Source organism: Styela clava, chromosome 5, assembly GCF_964204865.1.
Source record: "Styela clava chromosome 5, kaStyClav1.hap1.2, whole genome shotgun sequence".
Classification (NCBI taxonomy): Eukaryota; Metazoa; Chordata; class Ascidiacea; order Stolidobranchia; family Styelidae; genus Styela; species Styela clava.
The window spans coordinates 23,568,475-23,586,393 of NC_135254.1; the positions used below are offsets into that span (position 1 = coordinate 23,568,475).

General features: G+C 33.2%; 1 protein-coding gene across 2 annotated transcripts; it reads left to right on the forward strand.

The window, feature by feature from the left end:
* The first annotated feature begins 336 nt into the window (after nucleotides 1-336).
* On the forward strand, nucleotides 337-11,675 carry LOC120344322 (EEIG family member 2-like). Of its 2 annotated transcripts, none has more exons than XM_039413467.2 (11): nucleotides 337-577; nucleotides 1,823-1,929; nucleotides 3,746-3,866; nucleotides 5,136-5,165; nucleotides 5,787-5,900; nucleotides 7,711-7,757; nucleotides 8,548-8,684; nucleotides 9,179-9,241; nucleotides 9,615-9,786; nucleotides 9,993-10,117; nucleotides 10,333-11,675. In XM_039413467.2, the coding sequence occupies exons 1-11, from the start codon at nucleotides 527-529 to the stop codon at nucleotides 10,494-10,496; spliced, it is 1,131 nt and encodes a 376-aa protein (XP_039269401.2). In that variant the 5' UTR covers nucleotides 337-526; the 3' UTR covers nucleotides 10,497-11,675. The 2 variants fall into 2 exon arrangements, with proteins under 2 accessions (XP_039269401.2, XP_039269402.2); XM_039413468.2 differs by having other exon boundaries at nucleotides 10,336-11,675.
* Nucleotides 11,676-17,919: the final 6,244 nt, after the last annotated feature.

A 17,919-nucleotide genomic window follows, 5' to 3' on the forward strand; every position in this document is an offset into this window, starting at 1 on the left:
TGGTTGTCTATAGAGATCACAACAATACATTTGATATATAAGTTAGATATTATCATTCATTTCTGATGCATCCATGTTCTGATGTTAGGCCACATGTTCATTTTTGTTGACTCTACTTTCTCCCTTCATCATGTCGTAAGGTCTATGAGAAATTACCAAATGAACTTTACTCATGCATCAAATTATTGCTCATCTGATCTATGGTTTATTCTTTCATTTTCATTCAGTTCATTTGGGCTCTTTCATTGAATTAATGGAACTACTGGAAATAATTTATATATAAGAAGCAAAGTCTTATCAAGGGACATAATCATAATCATTTTTTTTTTTATTTAGAACGCTCAAGTCCTGGTTCCACATCTATAACACTAACAGAGTAATCATGACATGCAGTTGATGTGGTTCATTTTTGTACTGTGAAGTTCAAGTTATTTTTACATCCCTATCTTTTTACCATAATTAAACACTTGAACCTGTAATAAGAAGATCTTTCATCACACTTTTAAGCTTAATAAGTTGGAATATTATGAGCTTTTTGAGGCCAATGAGAATGACAAAAAAACGATATAAGTTTCAGGTAAAAGATTTGTTAATGTTCTTATATATCAGCATATTATTTTCATCATTTAACCAATTTGTTGTTGTGCATCATTGTGTGCTAAGCAAATTCTATTTACGGTACTGTAAATGACTTTTGCTGTAGAAGGAATATAGTAATGGATCTATCTTTGTGTGTTGAACAAAGGAATCCTCTCTTATTGAACGGATTATTGAAAAATTTTATGGCAGTTTATCATTTAATGCAGTAAAATTGCAGCTATTTAATGATGTATTTTATTGGATTCCGAAAACAATAGGTTTTTGTTACATCATGTGGTTTAGAATCGTGGTGCAATGTTCTTTTCAATATTGACTTAAGGTTTATGATGACCATGTTGTATTTAGAAGTTCATAGTTTTTTATGTACTCTAACATAATGTTACAGCTCAGATGTTTAAAAGTGAGAAAAGTGTATAAGCCAATTTTTGATATTGATTCAATATGGAATATGCATGCCCGAAATGACTTGAATAATAAGTCTAGTTGGCATTGTTATTACTGTATAGGTCCAACTTTATAAAATTTATCGCATTGAACCTATATATTTCGGTTATTGTCTTAAACTGTGTAAGTGTATTCTCCTCACCACTTTATGTCAAGATAAAACAAGCATGCCAATTGTCCAACATGGAAACAAATATTGTATAATGTTAATCCCATCAAATTGTTTGTTAGATTTGATTGCTTACCTGTACGGGTACTGACATTTGACCTGTATCTCTCTATTCGATCATGCTAAATTAAATCAGGAAAAGGAAATTCCCATTTAACTGTTTGCTTTACTCATCATTCATTCCAAATCTATTTATATAATTACCTAATCTATGCTGACGGACATATTGTAAATATTCTGTTTTCCGTACGGGTATGTTATTCACCAGATTGTCTTCCTAAATATGAACATATTGCGTTATTCAATGATTTCACCTTTATATAGCCTCACTCTTGTTGTAGAAAAATCGTACAAAATTCAAATATACCTGACTATCGATACATAAACAAGTTCAAGATTTCTTTAAATTTGCCATTTTCATTATTATTCAAAATTATTCTATTAGTTCTTAGTTTTAAAGTGCATTATAATTCATTTTCTAAAAATTTCTGAACTGTTTGTGTTGATTTTCTGAACATTGAAGCCGTTGAAAAATTGCAATGTATTTTATTTGAATAAATTTTATTACGTGATATTTTTGTGATTTATACTATTCATTATGTATGATAGGTGACGCTACATCTCGAAGAATTATGTTCAGTTCCATTTGTCACTGGAACAATATATTGCAAAGTCAGGCTGAGAGATGGTGGAAGTTTCACAGACAATACAAAGAGGTAAAAAGTACTCGTATAATAATAATATTTTTTTTATGCAAATATTAACTTGGTTGAGATTTTATTTTATCTGTTACAAAAAGTCAAAAATTTCCAACACTTATACCGAAATTATCGACATTTTTACAGGGCCTATGTAATTCTGTATATATTGTATTGAATTTGAAGTGGATTGTTTGGATCAACAAAAATTATGGTAATCCCCAAAATCAAATAATTTACAACTGAATACAGTCAAAAATGTACAAAGTCGAATAATATATATTTTATATCTGAATATCAGATGCAATATTTTTATTATGATGAATTCTTACTGATAACAATAATTAATAGTTGCTATAACAAAAATCAATGGTTTTGGTTTTGAATGTATACTATCATTTATTTCATAATTCAAAAACATCGGATGACTCGTGATAAACATGAATGGCTTATTGAAACTGTGGTTTCAGTCTCGTGCTTTGACTACTTTCTCAATTATGAGTTGTCCCTTACATGCCAGAGCATTTTGATATGTCAATAATATTGATCAAATACTTTAACAAGCTTCAAGAACTTTAGAAAAGTAGGCTTGCCCTTCGCAAGGGTGTTCGATTTAAAGCTGGTCAAATTTTATGTAAACATCTCTGATAATTATAATAAAGGCTGAACAAAACTTGCTTCTGGCTATATAATTCATTTAAGCTTGAGTATCGGCAGTATTACATGATTTATTAGTCATAAAAGTGCCCCTCATGTCTAGATTAATACAACTATTAGTACATACACGTTTTCGAAAGAAGCAGCCCCTTTTTTCAAGCCCATTCCAACATACAGATTTGTTTTCATACAAGTTCATAATGTAGCAGTTTTGTTAATGTTGAAAATAATGATTTTTTATTGTTGGAATTAAATTTTTCTGATTTAAGTAAAACAAAACTGTTTTGATTATCTCATTTTCAAACATGTGGAGGGGAATTTTGCTCTGAAACCATAAACTAACATTAGCAATATAATAATATTCGTCATTGTTTATTAACTGAATATTAGGTGAATTTACACATGTAATTAAGTTTGGTTATGATATAGGTACATTGATTAAAATTAGATTTATATATAGCACAAAAAGCATGATTGTTTCTACTCTAAATTTATAACTTAAAGTCTAATTTTAGTACAGCATGTTGTAACTTACATTCAAAATAAGTTTTGTAGCATGGCACATGGATAGCTTAATTATTGCTTAAAAATAATTAAGACCCAATAACGAAGAAAATAATTTGATTGCAGGGCATTTCATCAAATCACTGTTTTTACTATTTTATCCAAATTTCAATTGGTATGTTAATAAATCTACTTCCGCTGCAAGTATTTGTATACCACCTGGTTATACTATAGCTTGTCAAAACCTGTCAAACAAAAATACCATTCTTTGTACTTAGTTACAAATTATAAGTTGGTTACCAGGTAACGTTTAATTAAAATATTTGAAATTTTGCTATGAAAATTGTAAATATGCTTAGTCATCCCTTTAGTCATTGTTTTGGTGACATTTGACATAGAGAGACAAAATCATTCATAGTTTATTGTTTGATATTCTCTAACCATGGATGGCCATTTTTTGAATTTTTTACTAGCCTATTTATTTTGATTTCAAAATAGCCTATTCTAGATTAACGATATTGGAAATATTTGATGATATAAATACAGATTTATTGAGAAAATATTGATAAATTTCATGGAGAAAAATTCCCTAAATTCATTATTCACCCCAAAATTTACTATATGCGATATATCTTTTTTATATCATTACATGATTTTTTTTCTTACAATACAGAGCTGATGTGCAGGATCACAGTGTCACATGGAAAAGCAAATTTCAATTTCAATGTAAAATGTCAGCAGATCCAACAACCGGAGTATTGGAATCATGTACATTACGAATATCCGTCAGAAAAGTGAGTGCAATTTTTTTTATCCAAGTCTTAAAAGGTTCATTTTAAGATAAATAAAAGATTAAACTTACCAATGCACAGAACACTACATTTCCTTAAATTATTTAAATATTAAGATGATAGAGGCGAAGAAATCATAGTATCAAGTCAAGTATAATATAACCCAGTGGTTCTCAACCTGAATGACCAAATGATACGAGAGCAGCTTCGAATTATTGCAACAATTAATTTTGAGTTGGCCAAAATATGCCGACAACGCTTTATCTTCCATACTGATTGTATTCGCTGAACAGCCTTTATGAATGTTTCCCCGGGCATTAATTTCCTTGTTTATTTCCGTAAACAGCAACAATCAGTAAACATTGCCTCGATTTTGTAGTTTTGTGTGTTATTTGTCAGTTTTCAGTTGCGTTTCAAAAAAATAGTTGTGAATCAAATATCTTAGTTGTCATTATGTCTTCAAAGGAGCATTAATTTAGTTGCTGTAATCAAAAATGAGTCTCGTAAATTCTGAGATAGACTAATCTAAACTAAGCTATCAGTGCCTGTAAGCGGCACATGATTGGTTGATTTTAATAAAAAATGAGGGTTTCAAACATGTAAACCAGCTTATAATAAGCACCAACACATCAAAACACTCTCAAAATAAGTAAATTTTTTTTTTCAGTAGTAAAGTATAGGAAGAATTTTTCTGGGGTCAGGGGTTGGAGAAATGTTTTATGGGCCAGTCCAGTCTTTAGAGATCGCGCTCGCCTGCTATTATCCACGAAGGAATCGAGATGGGCATGTTTTCGTCCGTTTTGCGAATTAGGTCACTGAGAATGTAGAGCCACATTATAAAATACTCTCATAGCTTGTGTCTTTTGCCATTGTTCGCCGCGCCAAAAAATGGCTTTTCCAGTGGTACGCGGCCAGAGTAAAAAAACAGTAAAGTGGTACGCAGTCAGAAAAAGGTTAAGAACCACTGATATAACCGGTTGAAAATTGATGAAAAGAGTTTGATTCAAATAATAAATATATTTATTTATCAAACTAACTATTTTCAAATATGTCACTTTTGAACTTTATCATGATGATATTTGCTTAGTCTGTGTCAATAGTTAATTTTAAATTAACAATTAATTTTAAAACTGTTCTGAGTAATGTTAAATAGCATTTTGAAAAAGATTTTTCATTAGCATAAATTTCCTATTTTGTTACTACTAAATAAACTTTCAGTGCTAATGGAAAATAAAATCTTTGCATATTCCAAAGTTTATTTATTTTTTCCAGGAGTTGAAAGGCGGCAAAGCATCTGCAAAGGTATGTTGTATTGTTATAAACACCGGTACTTAAGTCGGCGGGGTTTGCTTCCGACTCTGAACAATCTGGTATCCTGTTACATACACAATGAATAGGCCTAGTTACAATAGACTTCAAAAGATGTTATACTTCTTTTGTTTTTATATGAGAAAAGAATGTTTTGTCTCGATTTGATTTATTGGTACAAGGTTACAAATGACAGAAAAAATGAGTCTGGAAGGAATTCAAAATGTAATATGATTACTCTTAAATCTTACTTAATGAGAAAGTTTTCAAATTTATACATCACAGATATATAAGCAAAATTGGTACTATTATCATTTTTCTTGCTATTTTTTGACTGCTGAAATATTGATAAATTAATGAGTAAATTGCTGCATTTCAATGTAAAAATGTCATCACATTTATTTTTAAATATCATTTATACAATAAATGTATAAATATATAAATGTTAATTGATTTTTTTGATTGACAATTTTGATAACTGTTATTTTATATAATCTATCTATTCCGCCCTTAATTATGTTGATAATATGTTTTTTGAATATGGTTATTTATAAAACTGGTTGTAATCTGAATTTGCTGCCACATTTTACAGCAGTTATGTTAAATTTTCTTCAGGTTGGTCTCGTCGACTTGAATCTTGCGGAATTTGCCGGCTCAAATCACACACCACGTCACTGCTTATTAGAAGCTTATCAAGATAAAAACAGATTAGATAACTCATTGTTGAAGGTAACATACATTTTATCCTGAAAAGTTTCATTGCACAATCTTACATGGATTATGCATTTATACTTGCACTCCAGTATGTGTATGTGTACCAATATGAACTAATTTTGTTCGCCTATTTCACATCAAGTTGTGTAAATGGATGGAAACTTATGGGCAGGGGGTATATTCACTTGGCTAACACATAGTTCCCAAACTCGTAATAGAATTAAAATAAGAAAAATCGGAATAAAATTTTGGCCTAACCCCAATCTTGTGCACGTACTACGAGAGTACCTACATGACAGCCTCATTTCAATAGTGTGGTTACATCATGTTTGAAACACCTGTGAGGATAGTCTCGTCATGTATGAGTACTTTTCTCTTTACTTCTTTTGTCACCAGATTAGGCTTGATTTATTTATTTTTAAATAGGGAATGATATTATTGAAGTAAAGTTTATTTGTGGACCACGCTTATTGGAGCTCATTTAATAAATAAGGATAGTTTTTTGGATAAAGAAACATAATAATTGAATCAATATTGAAGGGTTAGTCCATTTTGGTTCAATGGTCATCAATACCAAAGATATTCCTCGGTGTTGAAACTTTTCCTGGTTTAATCGAGTCTGTGACTTTCTCATTCCTTTCATAAGCACTCCTCAATTTTACGGTCTGATTTACCATGGAAACCTTATAGTCATCTTATTATAGAATAGTAAATTCTTTTCTATGAACAAAACCATAAATTTTGCATATGTACATACCACACGGTCTAGTAGAAATGAATATCTTCTACATCTGGTTGACGTGGTTGACTGTGGTGACATTTTGTGTTGGTTATTGGCTTTCTGGGTCTGAATGATCATTTTTGTAATCATTGTTTGGTATAAATTCTAAAAATATATTTCCATGTATTGATTGTAATATTAATTCTAACTAAGATGTTGCAATGAATCATCCACTGTATTGCTATTGATGATTTTTCTATTTTCCAATAGGAAGGAAATTGTTCAACCTTTAATATCGTTGCGGTGTTTCGCTGCATATGTATGAATCGTGTTTGCAAGGGTTGTGCAAAAGTATCAAAAATTCAAAGAATTTTTGTTAGCACAAAACATTAAAAATCAAATTACATATTACAAACGACATGAAACAAAAATTTATGTTTAATTGTTGGGGATTTGCAGACCATATTTTCTTTTTTTGCAATTTATGGAGTTACTTTATATTTTAGATAAACAGTGGGATTGTTCTAAAATATCAGTTAAAAGTTTCTAATCTGAAATTTCTCTAAACACAATATAAATCAGTTTTGCGATTTTACGATATGTAGCAATAAAAGGACTAGAATGATATAAAAATGTAGACATTGTTATTGCTATTATTTAAAGTTGTGAATTACATCCTCTTTATATTTATTGGTATATTAACATAATTTGCCACGAAGAACCTGTTATAAAACAATTTCTGATATGCCAATAACTGTTAAAAAGTTCCACATACATAGGCCTACATTCTAACAATTTTGGTCTACACAGAGTGGAATAAATCAGTCACATGGACAGAAATATGTAAAATGAGTGGCGGTATTTAAATCACTACAACAGCCCTGTAACCTGGGGCTATACACGTATTAATAATACCGGTGTATGAAATTATAACTCGCTAAACTTGTTGAAAATTAACCTCAATGTTTATGAAGATATTACAAAATATTCCCATATTACTTCATAGCCTAAAACCCTAATTTGAATTCAAAATCGAAACATTGTAAATACAGTTTCATGGGAAGATATTTGACAAACTAACATAATTTCTCATCGTTATTTCAGGTAATTGTTGGTATGCATCTGCTTTCTGGGGATCCATGTTTCAAAATGTAAGTAGTATGCTACTTCTATAAATTGTAATACAGAATTATAAATTGACTGTGGCAAGACAATTTTCATTTTCTCGATGGCATTATTTATTCAGTTCTGAAAACAAACGTGATATACTTGTTCACGTCTTTTGTCATAGAAATTAAAATGCAATCATATATTTTCTAGAATTTAAGTTATAATTAGCAACGTCATCGATCACTGAGTGCTTAGAAATGGCCTACTTGTCACTTGTTTCCCTGTTAATTGATGTTACTATTTTTGACTTGATTGTTGCGACAACGAGTGAAGATATTTATATTTTAGTACATGTTCATGCGCTCATGTGATGTTATACTATAATTATATGGAGATGAACGTTTTGGAATATTCTCATAATTCCAGAGACAAACATATTTCAAGACTTGCCAATCCAAAATTCTTCATCAAAATTCATTTTGGTTGATAATATTATGAATTGATGAAAGGGTGTAAAATCTGGCATGTATTTTGATGCAAATGAGACTTATTTCTATCATTCAAAAATGCTGTGATTTTAAATACCATATTATATTTACCGGTACTTCAGACAAACTCATCATTTTCTATAAAGCATTTCTGATTATACAACAATTTTGGTATTCTCTTCACCATGAGGATATAGATTTTTTATACCATTTTCAAATAACGGTTTTCAAATAGAATAAAATAATCCCTGATACTATAGCAGTCTGTCCAATAATGTTTTACAAATACAAAGTTTGCTGCACAATTGATCGTTTCCGAATGAAGTCATTTTATTGTCTTCAGACCCACAGTACGAGATATACCGCTACCCCTCCCTGAAGATCTCAGTCAAAGAGAACATGTACGGGATGGGAGTGAGAGTAGTGGTTTTGGTAGTTTACCAAGAAAAATTGCGAAAGGACATCATGGCCGACATCAAGGTAATAAACTTGCATTTGCTTTCATTGGCACTTGGCAGTGTTTTGGACTTGCATATTACAAGTGATACTTTTTGCGCCTGATTTTTGGCTGCTTTTATGAAGAATTTATTGAGATGTGATATGTCAGAATAATTAAGTTTTTTCATAAATTGTTCAAAATATTTTAAAATGATTTTAATCACCAAGACAATTGATATAATGTTTTATCATCAAATAAAAATATAATGTGATATAAAAATAACTTTCCTGAATTGTTGCATAATGAGTACGTAATAAAATCTAGATTAGGATTCTATTATATAACGAAAGTTCAGTACATGCTTCTCTGCATTATGCTGTTATGTTGTGTATTTTCTGGATATGTGATCATTTCAATTTTCAATTTCTAATGGAACTTCAATTTCAACCATTGCTATTTCAAATTTGCTCAAACTATACTTGAACACTCAGCACTGTAATATCATCATTTCTCATTTTACGATTCTGTTGTTTAGAGGTTTTTGAACCTGGACATTCCAGAAATGCAAGTTCTACAAGTCAGCAATCAAAGCTATCAGGTATGTGTTATATTGTTATAGTATAGTGTTATTTTTTTTTCAATGGCTCAGCTGCTTGGTATTTTCACTTAGATTGAAGTTTTGATATTTACAAGGATGACTAAAATAAGGAAAAGGGAAGTTTATAGTAAATGTGTCATATTCATTTGCCACTACTCTGTGCAATAAATATAATGAATAGATCAATGCTAAGGGATGTGCAAAACAAGTTGAAAACATTTTAAATATTTCTGAACCATTGAAGCAACTTCCAAAAAGACAGTATTTTTTTTATTATCAGTTTCTTCACACAGACTATTTTAATTCTGAATTTCAATCAAATATAAATTGATACAATGATAAAATTTACATTGACAAGTCTTTGTTTCTTCAGATTATGGATCCAGGCATTCTCGAACACCAAGTAGTACAAGTCAGGCTAGTTCACCAGGAGTTGAACAACAACTTCATTATTCATTAAGCCCTTCTAAGACTAAAACAGATGCCTCAACTACAGATAGTAGTAATTTTGTAAAAACTGCCCCACCAAGACCTCCACCTCCGAAGTAAGTAGCACTTCTGTGATTGTTGCATTTGAGATGAATCATAGTTACTAGGTAATAATTGCAAACCATTTAAAAAAGTATTTTATCAATTTCAAGTATCTACATTTCTAAATACAGGTTAAGTATTTTTGTATATCTGTATTTGGAATATACCATATTTAACAAAGTGGATTATATTTAATGGACATTTTTTTATTTGTTCGTAGAAGTTCTCTTTATCATCCGTTGGACATATCACAAGACAGGATGGGTGTAACGCGAGTTAGTGCTGATGATATTATAAACAAATTGATGGAAGATCAGGATTTTACACACAACACTAGCGCAGATGGTATGTATTTGTACTTACCAACTAATATTCTTGAATCTGAATGTATTTGCTGCTTTGGATTTAAAAAAAATAAATTTAAATTGTGGCAACAAAGCGGTAATTGAAATATGGCATATTGGCATTACAAACTTCTATATATTTAAAATTGTTCACTCTGTTAATTACCCCAAGTTCATGATATATACTAATGTTTTTCTCAATATTTATTATTTAAGAAGAAGATGGCCTTCGACTTTATGTCTCTAGCGACGGGAAGACAGCACTGGGAGGTCAAAGTTTTTACAATCGCGGTGGCACGAGCATGTTCCAGCCTGTAGTTATTAATCCAGATACACAATCAAACTCTAAACCGATTTCTGAAAACTCTACAAATAGATGATGAAAAATCATGAAATGCATCCTTTATTTTTCTTACACCTTCCATGAAGCAATCACAATGCACTAAAATATACTTAATAAATATCTAGTAATTTGTTATATTATGTGTCATCCTATCTGTGAGAATCAAGATTTTTACTAATTATTTTTTGATTACTTTAAAAGTTATCAGCACTTACACTGTGGTAAATCTACAGTGAAGGAAACTTGGTTACCAAATTATTAAGATTATAACAGTGCAGTTGTGAAGAGTCCAAAATATAATTTTTAACAGTTCAAAACATTGCTGAAGCTAGACTTTCAATGTGTGAAATTCTCACGTTCTTTACTTGATATCTTATCACGAATATCAAAATAATTATTATTTTCAGTGGAATTTTGCTTACAATTTCATTATATCTACACATCATATAGTTGTGAAAATTCTCGATTTTTGGATTTGTGGTGTTCTTAAAATTGTCCCATTTTTATTTCATGATTTCTTGTTGCTCTTAAGATATTTGAAAAAAAATTTAAACAGAAGTCTTTTACCAATCGCATGGAAAAGTAATAGGTGATAATCTGTACCTCAATATTTCACAAATATTAATTTTTATCTCAGTTAAATAATAATATTTTAGCATTGGCTACATAATTTAGTGATAGTCATATAGATCTTGATTCTTGCTATGGAATATGCTAAAAGCAACAACTCAGTGCTTCATATTCACAATATTAATACAATTGTTAAATGTCTTTAGTCGCAATGTAAGGTGTTTAATCATTTCATATGTGGTTTATTCATGTTTTACGCCCAAGATCACAGCATGAAGTGCTGTTGGGCAAATACGCCTATCATTGTCTAAGCTCCAATCTTTAGAATATTCGGCCATATAAATTTATCCATCTATTGGAAGCTAGGAAATTGATAATACATGTTACAATGGCTTCAGAAGCTAATATTTGCTGGTGAAACTAACCTTTTGAGTTATAGCACGGGCTGTGTATGTCACTGCCTAAATATGATATATATACTTTCTTTGCACTGCTTTTTTTCCCAAAGACCGAACCTTGTAATGGTCATGACGTCTTCCACTATCATGGTGCTATCACGTAATTCTTTAACCATATTCATTTTCTGGTGTTTCCTCAAGATGTATGTTTTATTTTTATTCTAGTAAATAAACTTTACCTTCACTTATCACTATGTATTCTTGGTTTAAATGTACGAGGGGGCAGGTGGAAGGAAAAGTGCCAAATGTGTGAACAACCGCCTGCCGGCATTCCGGTTTACTAAACGCCCCTGTAGAGCAAAATGTTTGGCGCTCATTGAAGGACCGAGACCGACTAGAGCAGTGATTTCCCTACACCCCCCCTATAGGGGGTGAACACCCCCCCTAATTTTGAGGTGCGATTCCACACTGAGGGGTTCTAAACCGCAGTCTGGAGGCCAATTACGGCCTGCGTGACGATTTAAAATGGCCCGCCGAACTTGAGTGAAATAGTTTAACCCTTCATGTGGTACCTTTTGAGTTTTAGATAACGTCTATTGTTACATCATTATCACAGTTTAAGCACGTTTATTTCGTAACAACTGAATTATTCCGGTATCATAGGTATGGGTATTATGATTACACACTGCAGTATTTTAGATATCAGCCATATATTAAGAAAGCTTAAAGATGTCACAAAACGAAAACTAGGCACTGAAAACAGACGTTTTTTAGATGAATGACAGCGTTTTTATTTCTTTATTGAAAAGAATCAAACTTCAGCGATTTGTCTTCTTACAAAATATTTCAGTTCTGAAGGAATACAACATTATGCGACATTACGATCAGTTGGCGAGCGTATTTCAAAATTTAATTCATACAAAAGTCAAACAAACATGTTCAAAAAAATTAGAAATGTGTAACAAAACAAGCCATAAGTTGCCATTCATACAATGCCAGATGAGCAAGTAACTTCATTAGTCACTATCAGTTGCAAATTACTTGTTGAAACGTAGTAGTATATATTTACGGTTGAAAGCCGTGCTTGTTATCTATTCCCCGAGAATTCTATCAGCTAAATATTATAAATATTGATTTTATTACATAACAAACTGCGATGCTAGGTGTATCTAAAATCAAGCTTAGAGCCTATTTTGGTGCCTATTTCTCAAAATTTTCTCAGGGCGCTTAAGCGCGCCCTGAACCCCAGCCGTGTCGTCCCGTACTTTTCCTCGCTCCCCTTTTCTGGCCCTACAAATTCATTCTGCTGTGGATTTTGGCTCGCCGTCAATCAACTTGGGGGGCCCCCATGAACATCGTTTCTTAAATACATACCATTTTTTTAAGAATACAAATAGCCTAGTTTTATCTCTAATAGCAAATTATTTACCACCCCCTAAATTTTGAAACACCCCCCCTAAAGAGAAAAGCTGGGGAACATACTGGACTAGACTCACTAGAGTTGTTTATCCCATACGTTTTGTCCGTTGTATTCGGACGATAAGGCAAGTCATTGCTATACAATGCCACCATCGAGTACCTGTTCTAAAGTATCGGAAGAGGGAGGGAGTCAGTAGACAGATGGCGCAAATGTTTCGTGTATTCTATAAAAGCTACGTGGGACTCTCGGCATATTACTTAGCTCTGCGCATAGAGAAGCCTAAATCTTGCGCGATTTACTGAGACTCGCACGAATAGTGGAAATGTGGGAAGTGACATTAGACAAGATATTTTATTCAGCTTTCTACAACAGCCAAAATCAACAGTTAGAGGGTGTGTTTAACGATTCAAGTCTTCTACGCCTGACAATTTAAAATCGACTTTCAATAAGCCTATAGTACTCTCCTGGTGAACTCGCGGCACTCCAACTATAATATTTGTCTTCCATTGTTATATGCACAGAGGTTCATTGGAAAAAGTTCCACAGTCTCTGACATATTACTAAAATCACGAAGACCAATATTATGATGAAGGGCAGGGTTGCCACTTGCCATACCGTCAGGAATTTAGGGTTGAATTTTGCGTCCGAAAAGAATTTTTAAAAATGCTCAAATGTCCGGGATTTTACTGCATCTGCAATCGTACTGTGCACACTGCGCATACAGAACATTGTTATTTTGTACCGTGCACATATTTTTTACTACGAGGTTGTATGAAATTATAAGAAGTATAAGTTTATTTCAACTTATTATGATGTAACAGATCGTTTTACTTATCAATGATGTTTATCACTTAGAACTTTAATGAACTTATTGACCGTTGTGCTGAATCCGAATTGGTTAGATATAGATCACATGCTGCGAAAATTACTAGAACATTGCAAGTGTAGGTAACTTTCTGGACCTTCTATATCTCTCAAGTTTCGATGCATGTCACTTTTTGCAATGCTCGCATCACATTGTCTTTTGAGATTTCACAGTTTGGCTGAAAAGCTGTGCAATTCACATTGTTGCGTCACAATCACAACAACGCTAGATCAGGGAAAATCTACGCTGAGTTTCATTTGGCATGCATTTTCATCTTGTAGTTACTTAGTTTTCCTTTGTTAAAGTATATGGAAAATAAAAAACACACACAAAAACTCGACTGCCATCCAAGTACCCCTGGAAATCTTCTCGTGAACCCCTTTCGCTTCGCGAAACCCAGGTTGAAAACCTCTGATGTAAAGCTTTGCCTGGAATATCTGATTGGTAAAGGGGTTGATGTGGACGATGCAAAGTGCTTTGATCAAATCTGTAACTTGAAGCAGTTTGTGGAAAGTTATCTCCAGGACGAAGAATTTATTAAACTGCAAACGCATAAGACATAGTGCGAATATTTCGATCAGCCTACGAACATCACATGCCACTCAGCAATTTTAAGGATTGTACAGTTTTTCTTTGCTGTTACATCTCACAATGCCAATGTAGAGAGAGTCTTTTCACTGATGCAAAGTCAGTGGACTGAAGAAAGAAACAAGTTGTGCGTTGCGAATATGAAATTGACTCTTCAATATAATTTCAAAGATATGCGCTGTAATGAATTCTTTTCATTTTTGAAATCAGACAAGGCCCTATGGGCCTTTGACCCTCGAAAATTTTTTCCTATATTTTACCATTGCAAAATTTTCGGGGCTATTTTAAGAGTGCTTTTGCGAGTTGGCGCCTGTAAAATGTGGTATGTGTTTCAAACCATCATTATGATTCATCGCATATAACAATCTGTTTTTTAAAAGTAACGGTAAAGAATTTTAGCCTAGTCTATCACAGCTATTTCTACACTAATTTTTATTACTGCAATTAAATTAAAACTCCTATGAAGACAGAGTGATCATTGAATTATCTGATTTAAATTTAAGCTTCCGAAACACAACTGAAAACTAACGAATAGAGTTCAAAAACGCGAAAACGAGGTAATGTTTACGACCACGCTTGAAAATCTGTCTGAGTGAGAAAAAGTCACGAAGTAAACAACGAGAATATCGGCCAGGGACCGAAGACTTATCGATCGAAAGTTGGGGGATCCCCAAAACAGCGCTCTTACTCCATAGTGACACCTTGTGTCCCATCACTAATTAATTAATAACTCGCTAATTATACGACATAATTCGCCCAAAATCAATAGGCTTCTGGTCCGAGATAAGATGAATGCACATGGAGCAGATTCAATCTCGCTTTCGTGAGATATCGCGTGCATCTAACAGACATACAGACAGACAAATACCTATCAACATACTTACCGATTAAAATCGATAAGTAATGAAGTCAATGCTCGGGGAAGTTCCATTGAAGAGAATTAGATTTTCAGGAAATTATGCATGGCCAGAAGAGTAAATTTGTAGTGACTTGACTTACAAGCGTGTTTTTAATTTGATTCTTTAGCATGTAATTGCTGTTCTTTTTTTTTGGCACAACCTGATTCTCATTATTATGTTTTACTCTGAAGTTGAGATTTTTTCAGTGACGGTCCGTAGCTATATTTAGAGAGTACCTAGCTGTCTGGTGTGAGATTCTGCTTGTGACTGAAGACAATACTTTTCATTTCGGTAGCTGGCGCTTTAGCATGAGTATTGTACAACGTTTGCAGCCTTAGCATTTTAGTAGCGCATATAAATAGTCATGCACTGTCCGGAATTTTGCTTTTTCAAATATGGTAACCCTAATAAAGGGATAATTGGATCCACGTACTGCGATCGTAAGCTGCAAGCTGATAATAAAAGATCATCTCGTTAAAAAGTTCGATGAAGATTTGGGGAACTGGTGCAGGCGCTACCGTGGCGGTTCGTCGTTTAACAACAGACGACGATAAACTGTCGTCCACGAAACAATCAACAAATAGTATAAGGGACTATTGTGCCTATAATGACATCTTACTTTTTAGAGGCGCATGCTTATTTAAACGCCAATTTCCCGTCTGAAGTGGAGATAAAAGTATGTCCATCAATCGTGGTAACCACGTCAAAGTCTTGATGCTGTTTTCAATCGAGGGGAAGCTGATCTTGTAATGAGCTGCTTGGTCACTGTATATAATGAACGACACGTGAATGACATATATACAATCCGGATAATAAATATATTCTCTCGGTAGTTATTCTTCGCCCATTCCAACGCACTCACTATAGCAGTGTTTACCAACCGGAGGCCTGCGACCCCAAGAGGACCACACCACCAAGAACCAAATTACGGTGAATCCTTTTCTCCATAGTTTCATTACCCGAAAAAGTTATTTCCAATCACAGAGCGGTTTTCACTTTCTTCTGCGTGGATTGTTTGATCATAATGAGATAAGAAATCTGCCAATCAAAATACCAATATGAATTCCTCCGTTCTCCACAAATTCTTCTTTTTAGCCATTAATTTGTTTTTGCATATCATAAAAAGTTGTAACGTCTTATGCAATCGCGAACAGGAGGCCCATGGGTGGTAAAAGCTCCCGGAAAAAGGGCCATGAACCATAAAGGATTGAGGAACACCACAATATAGATTGCCAAAGCTTCGCAATCGAAAGAGAAACAGTCCTTGTCTAGTCTGAAACCGATACGAAAGTCATACATGGAATAAACCCGCATTGGATTTGGTATAGTTTAGTACCACATGCACTTCTAGTTGGCCTGGCTCAACAATTTTTGCATATGTCATCCCTAACCCCCATCTAACTACATCACCGAAAAATTACGTCCTTTCGACGTCACAGTGGCGTAATAAGGCCATTGAGGTGTATAGAAATAAGGCCCACCAAAATATGAGGATGGTCGTACAAAACGCGCAGACGATCACCCGAAATCGAGCAAGCTATTTCTCCCGTTTTCTCGTCACAACGAAGATCGCCGGATTTAGCGAGTTCGTTATCGGCGGCGCAGATGCCATTTCGGGCGATCGTAATCATACTTTGGCAAACCATACGACGTGATGGTGACGTCGTAGTCAGCGCCGGATTAACCACTAAACAATATAAGCACGTGCTTAGGGCACCAAACAAAGAGGGGCACCACAGTAATTTTAGAGCAGAATTTTATATAGTTTATCGGTGTTTATTAAAATATTATACGAGTTCACCAGACGACTCAGACTTTAAAATGTTCGCCTATTTTTCGTCTTCAAGTATCATATTAACCTTCTTTATTAAAAATAAACACTAAAACTTATTTATTGGACACGAAATGGGCCTAAGAGTCGTTTTCTTAAATTGTTGTTGTTTTTTCTTCCTAGTATTCTCCTTGTTGCTACATTTTTTTTTCAAAAAAAATCTTTTCTCTTCAACAATTGGATCATTTACACTATAAACTATTTACACTATGTGGCGGTTCCACGATCGCATTTCAACGATCTAGTTTTTTGATAAGGTAGACCAGGGTGGTCCAAACCATGTCATGCTGATACATTCCGTGGGTCTCACAGAACAATTTTAGCGTAGGTCTTAGGCTTGCACGTAATTGACAAAAATCAATTCCGTAATTACGGCCAAATCGATTACGTAATGACCCCGTAATTGCGATATTTTTTTCACACATTTAAACCTATCATAACAACCAATTTAATCCACTTCTATTCCGAATGGGACATCGAAGTTTGGTTTTCATATTCCCGGCAGTACTACACGCCGGCGACAGATGTTAAAGACAAATATCAAGGAGGGAATTCAAAATAATTTTATTCTGATTTTTATCTTTTGCATTAGCTTTGATTTTTTTTATCCACTTTATCACCAAATTTTAGGCGATCAATTTTATCATTACCAACACTGGTAATATATTTAAGAAACGATAGTTCACTTTTTAAAAATCGTATTAACGTATTAATACGACTTTCGTATTGAATAAAAATTCCGGGTTGCTAATTTATTAATCAACTACAAGCGTAGTCTCTCGTTTGATTATACTTTCGCTTGCCTCGCGACGAAGACTTGTTATTTCACCGTTTTTTACAATATCCGACTTTACTACTTAGTTAGCATTTTATAATAATTATTGATGCC

Coding starts and splice junctions, on each gene's coding strand:
- LOC120344322 (XM_039413467.2), top strand. CDS start 527: ATGAGCTTTTTGAGGCCAATGAGAATGACAAAAAAACGATATAAGTTT. Junction 1,930..3,745: donor TTCACAGACAATACAAAGAG/GTAAAAAGTACT, acceptor CTTACAATACAG/AGCTGATGTGCAGGATCACA. Junction 9,787..9,992: donor CCAAGACCTCCACCTCCGAA/GTAAGTAGCACT, acceptor ATTTGTTCGTAG/AAGTTCTCTTTATCATCCGT.